Source organism: Pseudopodoces humilis, chromosome 23 (genome assembly GCF_049639895.1).
Source record: "Pseudopodoces humilis isolate 2021_Gansu_Grassland_sample_001 chromosome 23, ASM4963989v1, whole genome shotgun sequence".
NCBI classification, from domain to species: domain Eukaryota; kingdom Metazoa; phylum Chordata; class Aves; order Passeriformes; family Paridae; genus Pseudopodoces; species Pseudopodoces humilis.
In genome coordinates this window covers 863,846-876,227 of record NC_142222.1, presented here as the reverse complement: position 1 = coordinate 876,227, position 12,382 = coordinate 863,846, and the positions used below count along the sequence as shown (strand labels likewise).

Below are 12,382 nucleotides of genomic sequence, written 5' to 3'. Positions count from 1 at the left end.
ATTAATTAGTTTGGGATCAGCTTTAAAACCTAATGGCGGTAGTTCAGGATCAATATTTATTGATTTATGGATCATTTTTGTAACTGGGTAGGGATTAAAAACAGAAGAGCACTGGCTCCAGAAGCTGGGTTGTTGCCCAGGAAACAAAATGTGAAGATAGATGACAGAAGGAATTAAATTTCACAGACAAGAAGGACATAAACTGATCCAGATATCTTAGTAAAATGACTCAACAATGCCTTAGCAACAAGATCTTCAACTAAAAAAAAAAAGAAAAAAAAAAGAAAAGGAAAAAAAGGGGGAAAAAAGCAACCCCAAAAACCCCAGCCTGCTACAAGCCCTCAAACACCCTGGCAGCTCCAATCTAAACCATTTTTCCAAATTTCACACCTTGAAAATACAACATCTGGCTCAGAACCAGAAGACAAAGACCCCAAATAAGCTCCACTTAGCCACATTCCTATGAGATGATGCCAGAGCATCATCCCAGAGCAAAGCCCCTCCTGCTGGTTTGAAAGGCAGCCCTGCCAGGATTGCTGAATTGCGCAGCTGCTGAATACAAAGGTAACAACTCACCTAGCAGCAAGGCTCATGTTGAAGTACAACAATATTTTCATTAATACCCCCACCTGGATAAAATGATCAGGAGTCTGCTCCTTCCCACCTCTCTGAAGGCAGGAACACTTGGCTGATGGGACCAAGACAGTTTTGCCCAGTGACGCATCTCTGTATAAATTAATTTTTCTTTTTAATTTTTAAAGAAGAGGGAGGTGAGTTAGGCCTAGAAAACATGTGGTGCAAACTTCTGCCTTGATTTACTTCCAGAAATTCTCTCTCTGCAGACGAAATAACCATTTCTTGCTCTGCAAACAAGGAAGCACTGCATGGCAGGTCTGCACAGAATACATAAGGATGCCTCAGATCACTGCCAGGCACAGTCACTTTTTAAGATAGGTTATCACTACTCTCTGCATTTGTATGCCTAATTTCTTGTCTGAACAAGGCAGGATAACAATATAGGCATTTTGTTTGACTTGACATGAAATAAGACTCTGTCTAATGGAACAAAATGGAGAAGAAAAATGTGGCAAGCAAACAGAAATTCTCTTCTTTTTAAAGAGAATTCAAAAGACTGCCCTTGCTTCTAACTCTGTGCATGTAAGGGGCTTAAACATTAGGGATCTTGCTAAAGGAAAAAAAATAAAAAATTAAAGGGGGGCAAAAAAAAGCATCCAGGCTGCCCTTGAGCCAGCCCCTTCTGTCAGCACACCTGCACATTTCATGGACTGTTGTGTGGCTTTTGAAGACAGAAAATCAGGACAGAAGGTAAGTGACACTACTCATCTTGTGTTCCTTCACTCCATCCAAAGAATCACCACTGATGACATCCTCTCATCACAACACTGAAAGTGGCCCCCCACTGCCACCACTGTCAGCAGGGAGCAGGAAGCACAGAGCTACCCAGCCCCCCCAGGCAGGCCTCTGCTCCCAGAGGCACAAAATGCACCAGCAATGACCAGACCACGAACACCCAGGGGCTGTGCCAGCATCCCTAAGTGCCTGCTGACACCAGGACTGGAGAACTCCCAGACCTGGCAGCACTCCCACGGCCCCCCCGAGCCAAAGCAGCCTCCCCAGTGCCGCCAGCACACCCCCACCAGCAGCACCTCAGCACAGACAGCAGCTTCAGCAGCTCATCCAGTCCTCAGAGCTGCCTCTGACCACACCTGGGCACGAGCACACGGATCTTCCTTTCCCTAACACCGCTAGGAATTACTCCCGTCATGAGCATAATTATTTCGTAATGGCAGTTTTGGTTTAGGAAACAACGCAGAAACAGTCAGCAAATTTTAACAAATAAGCTATTTTCAGACTCTTGTTACCAAGGTGGTGTTTCTTATATACACCTGATACCTTTGATTGACAGATTCATTTCAGATTGGGAAGGTGAAAGGTTTCTTACCGCCGAGCAATGTAGTAGAAAACAGGATTGCCAACTTTGGATGTCCCAGCTTGGTAGAAAATATTTAATGTTTTCAGTGCTTTGAACTCCTCCTTTTCGTGTACTTGATGCCTAAAAAGCAATACATTGACATCAACTTCCACAACTGCCTTCCAAACAAACTTTAAAAATCCCAAACCCTCTTTACTTCCATCTCTGAACAAAAGTACTAAGTTCACACAGTCTTCAGCCTTCCTTAAAAAACATATGTTACCACCATTTCTGGTTCCCAGATTTTTTTTTTTTTAATTAAAATCTACTCAGAAACCTAAAACATTTATGTAGACTGTTTTTTAAACTCCCCTTTGAAACAGAGATAGTCTTGATAGCAGAGAGTCTTAGGAACTACTGACACCTCCTCACATTATAAAGCCTAGAAACCCACATTGTGTGTTCCCACCACAATAATCTTATTACCTTGTCATAAACTCTTCAAACTTGGAACTAGTGAGATTTAAGCTGGACCAATGTGTATCTGCCACAGGTTTGTGCTCAGGAGGCCCCAGGTAGGCAAGAAGTGTTGCCATCTTGTCAAAAGGTCGTCGTCCAACAGCCTTGTGGTCCCTACAAACAACATGTTTTTTGTCAGTAAAGTCTTTCTTTACTCAGCAATTCCCACTACCCTTCCTCAGCTGGAGCAAGCTGCATTTTCTTTTTTAAAGTATGAGAAATCTTCAATGACATTCAATGATATTCTTAGTAATAACAGGAGCAACAGAAGAGAGTATTTCCAAATATTACCAGCTTTTAGATGATGGACAGGAGGTTTAGATTGGATATTAGGAAGAAATCCTTCCTTGTGAGGATGAGGAGGCCCTAGCAGAGGGTGCCCAAAGCAGCTGCAGCTGCCCCATCCCTGGCACTGTCCAGGCCCAGGCTGGACAGGGCTTGGAGCAACCTGGCCTAGTGGAAGGTGTCCCTGCCTATGCGCAGGGGGTGGGACGGGATGAGCTTTAAAGGTTCCTTCCAACCCAAGCCATTGCAGGAGTCTGGGAGCTTTCCCCTCAGCACACCCCCCCGTGCCAGGGCTGCAGCCTCACCTGTTGCTGGACAGGTACTGGCCGATTTTCTCCTGGTTGTTCCAGAGCAGGCGGTGCAGTGCCAGCACGTTGCCGTCGCTGATGAAGGACAGGCTGTGGTTGACGGTGTCGCTGGCTGGGCAGTCAGAGGCGATGTCGAGGAAAAACCTGCAATTCAGACCCAGGAGCAAACCTCAGTGTGGGGAGGGACAGCCAAGGGCTGGGGGGCACTCAGAGCTCTCTGCACACACCACGACCCCTGTGCTGGCCCCAGGCCATACCTTCGTGCTGCGTCAAAATTGCTCTTCACAAAGTCATTGAAAGGCCGCATGTGCTCCTCCTTTGTAAACAGCACATGGTTAGCAATACTCTGAAGGATCTAAAGGAAAAAATCATGGCAAAGACACACAAAGGTTTAATGTATTAACTGTTACAGTAATTGACACAAATATTTCTGCCAGTGAAGGTAAACTGGCAGAAACAGTTTATTTTCACTTGTTGTCTTGAGGTTTCACAACAAAAGGCCAGTAAGTCAAATAATTTAAAACACATTCACTTTCAAAATCTTTTCCTACTCATATTTTTAAATACTAAAAACCAGTTCACTTATTTATGAACTTTAAACTAGGAAAATAAATCATCTTTCAAACCACCAGTAAGTTATTAAGTACTTCTGGAATTTAAGACAGGTAGATAAAAGCACTAGCATGCCCCTTTCTAAAGAAAAATTTCTCAGCATTTACAATGGACAATATTCACAGGCCACAGACTTTTTATGCCAACATTAAACCTTTTTAATTTTTTTTACAAGAAATATGACCAAATGAGATTGAAGACAGGAAAATCCCTTCTTTAGCAGTGGGATGAACTCGATAAATGCTGGCTACTGCTACCCTCACTGTGCTCTCACAGGAACATCGGTCTGTTTCCAAACAAGAAGTTCAAGTGAAGGGCTGGAATTCTGCTCTCTTATCCATCCTTTTGGCCAAGTGTTTGTCCCCATCCTTATGCTGCTGAGCTCAAACAGTGCCACAATGCACCAGCACAGCACAGACACTGCACCTTCAACGAACACGACGGTCGCTACAAACAGCTCTGTGTTTCCCCCCATTTTCACATATTGGTCAGAGCAGTTCTGAAGCAGGCAGAACAGAAAACCTGGGCACATAACAGTGTTTGGGGATTCACCTTTGACATGAGCTTGAGGCCGCGCTCGATGCGGGGCGGGGGTTTCTTGTCCAGGATGCCCGCCTCGTACGGGGACACGATGGCAGGGTTGATGAAGCGCAGGAACATGGCGCTGCCCACGGCCCCGATGCTGTTCTGGGGGAAGCGCTGGCTCACCACCTGGGCACGGACAATTACACACAACAGTCCTGCATTAAGCAGAGGGCAAGGCCTGACAAAAGCCTAGCATGGCAAGCCAAGCCTAAGCGCTCTTTCCACACTGATCGTGCTCAGCACATTGGAGCAGGACTCTCTTGCATCCCAGAAAACCAGAACAAGAGGGAAAGGAGAGGGGCTCTCAGACAGCAGCACAGCTCCCTTGGCAGGGACACGGCTCCCACAGCTCCTGGCCATGTCTCAGAGCTGTCCCCACACAGGGTCCTGCTCCTGGAGGGACCCTGCAGGTGCTGCAGCCCCAGCCCCAGGTGTGCACTGCCCTACCCCAACACAGGGAACACCTTTCACCTACTGGGTCTTTGATCTGTGTGTTTGTAACTGCACAGCTGAGCCACGAGCCTCTCCAGCAACAACACTGTGTTGTACAGCTGCAGGAGTCATTTCCAATTTGTGAGGAGGAGCTATTTGCAGAAATACCCTTCAGAACCATCATCTGTCCACAGCAGGACAGAAGGAGACAGAGCTGAGTGGCCAGCGCACTCCTCTGCCTACACACACACTGCGTAAAACCACTGAGCAGATTTAAAATACTGTCCTTTGCCACTCAGGAAAAAAATAATTCTGAAGATGCTGAAAGAAAAAAGAAATCTCTTTCTTTCAGGAAATCAATTATGCGTTACTAAGAGGAGAGTTGTTCTTTGGATATCTTTCATTTAACTTTGAAAAGTTAAAGACAAAGCTTCCTGACAAAAAATAAAGTTCTTGGATATGCAACATGTGGTTCTATCAGTATCTGTATATTGTAATGAGTAACCTTGGTTAATCCAAATGAGTCAGATTCTTCCTTTTCACAGAATAAAATTAGTCAACTTGATATTATCCTGCATAGTTTAAAATAAAAAAAAGCCCTTCAAACAAATCCCAGTATAGTAAAATACATCAAAACATAACTAATGCATTCTCAAATCATGCTGCTTAAACCAGACAAAACCATTAGTACAAAATACACCAAGAATCACTTTGGTTCAGTAGCAACTCCAGTCAGTTACCTTGCGATGCAATTACTGATATTTTCTTGTAAAATACTGGTTTGCCCACAGCTTTTGCATTTAAAACATGATTACTATTCTGCTCATTTACAACAAAAATAAGAGAGTATTTAGTAGAAGTCAAAATTTCCATTCTGGTTCATTCACACTTTATATTTTGAGGTCACTGCCAAAGAAAATAATAAGTCTGAACTTTTAAAGACAACGCTCTAAAGCAACCCGTGGATCTAAATCCTAACACAGCAAGTTACTTAAATGGAAAATCTGCTTTTCTCAGGAAATAATACAAGTGCTGAAGTTGGGGTTTTCTTACTTAATTACAAAACAAACAAAAGAAAATGTGCCAGACACAAGTCTCATGAACTTCTTTCCAGTACCCCACAAATATTAATTGTTCTTTGCCCAGGATGCAAGCTCAGGTTATCTGCCAGAGTGTTAAAGCAGCTCAAGAGACCCAGATTTTTCTCAAAACCAAAGAAAACATTTTTCTTCCACAATTTTTTAATTTGAAGATGGTGGCAAGACTAGAAGAGTCAGAATTATTAAATACTAAGCAGTAATGTTAAAAATGTCTCATTTACTCAAATAGGCACACAGAGAATATTTAAAATCTAACTTAATTCCAGTGTTAATTGAAATGAAAGCTATTTTGTGCCAGAATTAGTAGAATGATTTTACAGTGAAGTCAAATAGACTGAAGTGAAGATATTTTGAAACAGCAAAAGATTTCTGTTTTGCTTTGAAAGAAATGGCTAATAAAAAGGTCTCCAAACTTACTGATTTTTTGTTTTCCTTTTTTTCTTTTACGGTAGCTTTATTCAGTAGAGAGTGGCAAGTTGCCTACAGAACAGAGATGAGCACAAACAAGTCACAGCACCAACTACATACAGCAACAAAAAACCAATGTTGACTTGTACATAAATTACACAGTAAAATGTAACAAACATAACCAACAGAAAATGAAATATATAAACTAAAGACTGATGATGGAGTTTTTATTCCACAGTTTTATTACATCTTATTTACAAAGCACTAAATACAAAACAAGCAAATGTTGAATTTCAATCATTTCTACTATTTCTGGCTAGATTAAAAGTCAAACCACATCAATGTGCTCATGATACACAATCTTGGGCCTTAAATGGTGTATTCAGCTTTCAAATATAATTTACCATCCCCAAATAATTTTAACAGTACAAATAGTAGTGTTATACCTTTGAAATACATACTGCTTTTTAAATTAAATTTAGAGTTTTAAATCTTCCCAATGTTTCTCTGTGTGTCCTTCAATTTGGTTAGACCTGTGAACCATCAGGGTTATTACCACTGTCAGAGGTAACTCTGCCATAAAACACTCTCTGGACAAAGGAAGAAAAAAGCTACAGTCTATGTTAATTTATTAGAGACCTCCAAATCAAGAGATCTGACTTGATTGCGCTTATTTCTGCATTTCACTGAGATTCAAAGGGACCCACCAAGAGGACTCCAACTCTGTCCTGCTTCCAGCAGGATCTGAGCAAAGCCCCAGCCCCTTGCACCCCGCTCCCCAGCCAGTGGTGCATCAACACTCCCAGCAGCTGGGGCGGGCTAGCGTTCCTGGGAAGGCTCCAGCAGCACCCAGGGCTGGGTCCCAGCCAGCCTGCAGCACCCAGCCACCTCCAGGGGGTCACACTGGCACTGGCACAGAGTTTCCTCACGTTCAGGATGGAACCAAACGGAAAGCAAACACCCCAACCCAAAGCAGCCAGTGAAACTCTGCTAAGCAAGCTGAGCGGAAACCTGTGCAGGACCTATCAATATTTAACCAGTGGCAACTGCCAACTTAACTCTGCCAACTTTCCCTGTGGAATTTCCACTCATGGCTTCTGGAGCAGTTGTACACACACTCAACTCCCTGGAATACTGAAGTTTTAGGAAAACTTCCACCTTGCTTTCAAAAACCCATGTATGTTTGTGAGGATTTTACAGAAGAGCCAGCACAGATCCTCTGCAGGAGTTACTGTGAGCATGCTTGCTCTCACATCACACTCCTGAACATACATTACCTGTAAGGAGCCAGGTGAATCTGTCCCAGTAGCCAGTTATTGATATTTCCAAAGGAAAACACTCACTGGGCTCTGCTCCCAAAACAGGAACACCGGCCAGCAAAGATGCCAATATCCAACTAAAGACACCATTTCTGTGAGGTTCTTACAGTAATTAGCTACTAATCACTTACAGAACACATATGGTAAGCATTCTTTGCACACACTTTAAAACTATAAGAATGAAAAAAATACCACAAAATTCAGTGTTATTTACTCTCACACTAGTGCTTGAGATCATTCACCTTTTTAAAATGGAAGTTATCTTATAAAAATCACCTATTTGGTTCTTATGATAAAAATGGATTAATGCCCCCAAGTCAGACCTTGGTTGTACTTTCCTTCAGATAAAGGCCAGAGTTCAAAATTCTCTGGAATTTTAAGTACAGAATGACTAACACTATTTGTGATGAACAAACACTTGTACAGAAATCTAGTTGTTACTAGAAACAGTTAAAATAGTAAATATTGAAGCTAAATATCAGTTAATACCACTTGTATATCCGTCAGTAAATCATCTCTTTTGGGAACAAATTACACTTATTACCACACACAGTAAAAGGCAAGAATAAAGCCAACAGTCTTGGAAAGGCTTCCATAGAAGAATCTCTGGGAATGCCTGCTGGTGAGTGCATTTTAGAAATCCATTTCATGTAGGAATTACCAATGGTTTGCATAGAAATAATTGGTAGCAATGTACCACTGAAATGGCAATCTGATACATCCTGGTAACAGCATATAAACCTAGTTCTGGGGTGAGGTGTGGGAGAACGTGACATTCAATAACAGAAGGAACAACCAAGGCTGTGTGTGATATCTTCAGTAACACTCAAGTATTCTTCTAGTCGATGCCTGTGACCAATGAAGGAGACCAATTTGCCCACCTCATTCCCTGGTTACAAAACTCAAACACCAAAAACCCCGAAGTCACTCTGCCACCAACCCAAACACAGCCACTTTTGGGAAGAGAAAGCGATGCTGTCAGAGGCCTTTTGCAGAGCTGCCAGGCAGGAACAAGCCTCAGCATCTGTGCACCTGGGTCAGTGCAAGGGCTCTCGGGAGCAACCCCAGAGCACAACAATCCCAACACACATTCCCTGCTCTCACTCCAAAGCTCTGGCATTGCAGCTGTTGCCCTGATCCCCACAGCACCCCCTGTGCAGATGACCCAACAGGATTTTTGTTATTCATCATTAGTTCACACAGGTCAGATAATCCGTTTGCTTTAGACCTGGATACACTGTGGCTGAAAGGGCAGAAGTAGCGCTTCCAGAGCACCTCACTGAGACCACAGCTCCAATATACCATCAGGCACAGCATTTATGTGATAGTCCTCCAACTGGACTGAAAACTATTCCCACGGAGCCCCGAGGGAACTCCTATGTGGATTGTTACAGTAGCTGAATCCATCAGAAACACAAAAGGAGATCTAGCAGGACACGGGGCTCAGCAGCCACGGGACAGAGCAGAGGACTTGGGGGAGAGGTTGGGGAACCTGGGTACCTTCAGTCATCTCCTGATTGCCAACACAAATGTTAAAACACCAATTGGCCCCTACCTTCAGACTGGTGTTATTTAACAAACACCTGAGCAGAGTGTCTAGGGAAGCCCCCTGTGTCTAGCACCAAGCTCCAAACTGCTGGAATTTCACAAACCAACCCCAAAGCTTAGGGGCAGGCAACCACTGCAGGCATACCTGGTATAAACAATGGCACACACTGCGCAGCTGCGGTGGGAACTCGGAGGAGGAATTAATGATTGCCTGAAAAAACTTGTCTGTCATTTGCAAGAGACTCCTCTGGTTCTCTTCAAGGCTTTCTGTAGGCTCCAGCCTGAAACAGACCCACATATGTATGACCAGCAATCAAACACGACACAAGCTGCACTTACATCCTTGGTAAGAACCTCATTTCCTCTTTTTTTTATGGAAATACTTGTGATCTTTGACACAAAAGTTGCCATCACCATTTCAAACCACATAAGGTACAAATGAAAGGTCATGTAAAACTCAGTAATGAACAGACAGCTGTAGGTGGGATTCTCTCAGACCATTTCATACAAACACATGCATACACAATTCTAACTGATAATTGCATTATCAGTTCATGATGGTTTACGTGAAAGGAATTTTTGAGGTAGACACAGATAGTCAATGGTTAAAGTATTAATTAGAAGGTCTATCTTTGGGTAAACTACTTAAGAGATGAATATTTAAAATTTTTCTAAAAGTTACAAATAATTTAAAGCAACAGAGCAAGAGGGCCGCAGAGACAATGTGTCTGGAAAAGTGAGATGTACAACAGTATGAAAGCATGAGAAAAATATCTTCAACAAGGAAAAAGGAATCCTATTACATACAATGAGTGGGAATCATGTTTACAGATAAATACATGTGCTGCTCGCCCTGAATCTCAAACCTTGTTGGATCCACCTCAAAGCTGACGTGCTGCCACTCAGGGGATGTGATCACAGTCCGCAGCAAAGGTTCCAAAAGCTTCTGCAAATATGTAGCACCATAGACCTGTGTGCCGGGGAAACAAGGACAGAGGCCAGATTGACACAGCAGTGCTGCGAAGTTCTGGAAGCTCTCAACAGCCTGGAAACACTTGATCTTTTTTGGAATAAGCCAAATTCCTGTAAAACTTGGGTTTGCATATTAAAGTCTCTCCTCTGAAACACATCCAAGATCAATTTCTACAGGTATTTTAATTAATTTACAATTAGAGAAAAATAAAAACTCTGCTAACCAGCAGACTTTCTTTCTTAGAGCACTGACTCCACGCCTCACCTCTGTTTGTACACAACTTTTAAAACTGAAATGGGAACACAAACAAGAGCTCAGAATTTACCAGGAACAGTCTTCCAGCTGGCACTGGCCCAAAATCACTCATATAAATGAACTAGTCAGAAAGGCAAAAGTTTAGTGCCAGGGGGATACCTAATTTTTAAGGGCCTGAGTATAAATTTTCTACAAGATTAAGTTCATGAAATGTTAAAACTCAAAAAGAAAACTCCCTAAACTTAACAGATGTGAGAGCTGAGACTAACTCAAACTGAGACCCAAAGGCAACTCTGTAGAGATTTTATCTAATCCCATTACTCAAGAGCTTAAACCCACAGACTGGTGGCTTTGTAATTTCATATCACTAAACTCTTCCTGCCTGAAGAGACCTGTAGCAGAATAAAAAAAAAAAAAAAAAAGAGAAAAAAAAAGAAAAAGAAATAATGTACCTTAAAACAGAAAGTCATTATTTTACTGGCTAAGCTGTTTCCTCGGAAGAGTGTCTGCATGGAGTCTGCCAACTCGACCTCCTTTGAGAACATATTCCAGAGGAGCTGGTAGAGCAGGTGTCGGGAATCAAAGAGTGTGACCAGGACACGAGCCAGCTCATCCTTAAAGGCAGGAGGAAGTGTTAATCTGACTTGCAGGGAGCCAAAGCAAGTATGAAACCCTGTATTCTGACAAAACCAGCAAGCAGTTTGCAACAAAGCTTTATGTCTGCTATGGGCTCTGGCAGGTAAATATCAAATTACACAAACACAATCACTCTGCAAACGCTTCCTGTGCTACTGCTTGTCTGAAGATCTGCCTCAGGATATCCAGTCTTACAAATTCAGAATGGTTATCCAGACAGACAAGCAGTTCCTCTGCTATATAACAAAGCCCAACTCATCTTGCTAAAATCTAGGAAAGCAAATACAATTCTGTGTGTCTGCATCACAGCACACACCACCTGTAATAAATAACTGGCACAGATGCATTTATGATAATAACTGTAAATAAAATTGTTCCTAGACATTAACTAAAATGCAGTTTTATCATCAAGATCTGAACTTAGATTCAGCACATTTTTTAAGAACATACTAAGAGAGGCTAGCTATTGTCAATAGTAGCTCTATTCTCTCTGTCCCAGACTATTGTTGCACTTTTTATTTCAAGTCTTATTATTTTAATAAAATGTAGGAAAAAAAATGAATCAACTTACCCACTGAGAGCAAGGCACCACATTGGCTAAAGCCATAGCAATAGGAAGCTCCCCCTGATCACCCATCATTGTAACCAACTCCACCAATCTCTCAAACCGATCTGCTAGCACTGTTTCTGCCAAGGTATCAAACTCCGTCCCCTGCTGCAGGATTTTGGTGAGGACTTCCATAAACGTGGCTCTAGTCTGGAGGTCTTTGTGATAGCCCAAGCCTGGTGGAGAGAAGGCGGCAGTACTAAGGAGGACGCGGGCACACGGGGCAGCGGCGGGGCCGCGTGCGGGGCGTTACCTATGGAGTGCATGAGGCCGCTGTCCACGTTGGCGTTGAGCAGGTTGGACATGGCCAGCACGGTGCAGTGGCGCAGCGACGCCAGCCTGCGCGACATCCCACGCTTGCGCCCGCCCGCCGCCGCCCCGTCCTCCTCCGCCTCGCTGCAGTCGTTCAGCAGGTTCATGAACAGCGTGAAGTACCTGGGGACAGCGCCTCATGGTCACACGTGCCCTGCCACGGCCACCAAGGCACAACAACCCCCCAAAACCTCACCCACGGCACAACAAACCTCCCCAAACCTCACCCGCGGCCACCAAGGCACAACAAACCTCCCCAAAACCTCACCACGGGAGCTAACACACAATGAACTACCACCTAAACCTCACCCACAGCAGCAATCACACAACAACCCCCCCAAACCAAGGAGCCCCCTCACAGCACAGCCCAAATCTGAACTGTGCTCCAACAACCTCCCTTTGTCCCAAACCTCGCATGCCCATTCTCCCCAGCACTGGTGTGCCTCTATCAACAGATGTCTTCAGAGTTTAAATTTGGTGGATAAACATAAATAAATAAAATACACTATCAAATCGAGTTAATCCCTACCATGACTGAAACACACATCTG

General features: G+C 43.4%; 1 protein-coding gene across 5 annotated transcripts in view; it reads right to left on the bottom strand.

Annotated features, from left to right (window-relative positions):
• Positions 1-12,382, bottom strand: part of NF1 (neurofibromin 1) — a 72,537-nt gene that overhangs the window by 35,289 nt on the left and 24,866 nt on the right. For 3 of the 5 annotated variants that reach the window (XM_088066350.1, XM_005525662.3, XM_088066352.1), the window contains 11 exons: positions 11,774-11,955; positions 11,485-11,696; positions 10,730-10,891; positions 9,916-10,019; positions 9,195-9,330; positions 6,192-6,254; positions 4,210-4,368; positions 3,303-3,400; positions 3,043-3,189; positions 2,420-2,566; positions 1,964-2,074 (listed from right to left, as the gene is read on the bottom strand). In XM_088066350.1, the coding sequence (XP_087922476.1) occupies positions 1,964-2,074; positions 2,420-2,566; positions 3,043-3,189; positions 3,303-3,400; positions 4,210-4,368; positions 6,192-6,254; positions 9,195-9,330; positions 9,916-10,019; positions 10,730-10,891; positions 11,485-11,696; positions 11,774-11,955 (1,521 nt within the window). The remainder of the gene's footprint in view (positions 1-1,963; positions 2,075-2,419; positions 2,567-3,042; positions 3,190-3,302; positions 3,401-4,209; positions 4,369-6,191; positions 6,255-9,194; positions 9,331-9,915; positions 10,020-10,729; positions 10,892-11,484; positions 11,697-11,773; positions 11,956-12,382) is intronic. The other 2 variants (XM_088066351.1, XM_005525663.3) reach the window with 1 other exon arrangement.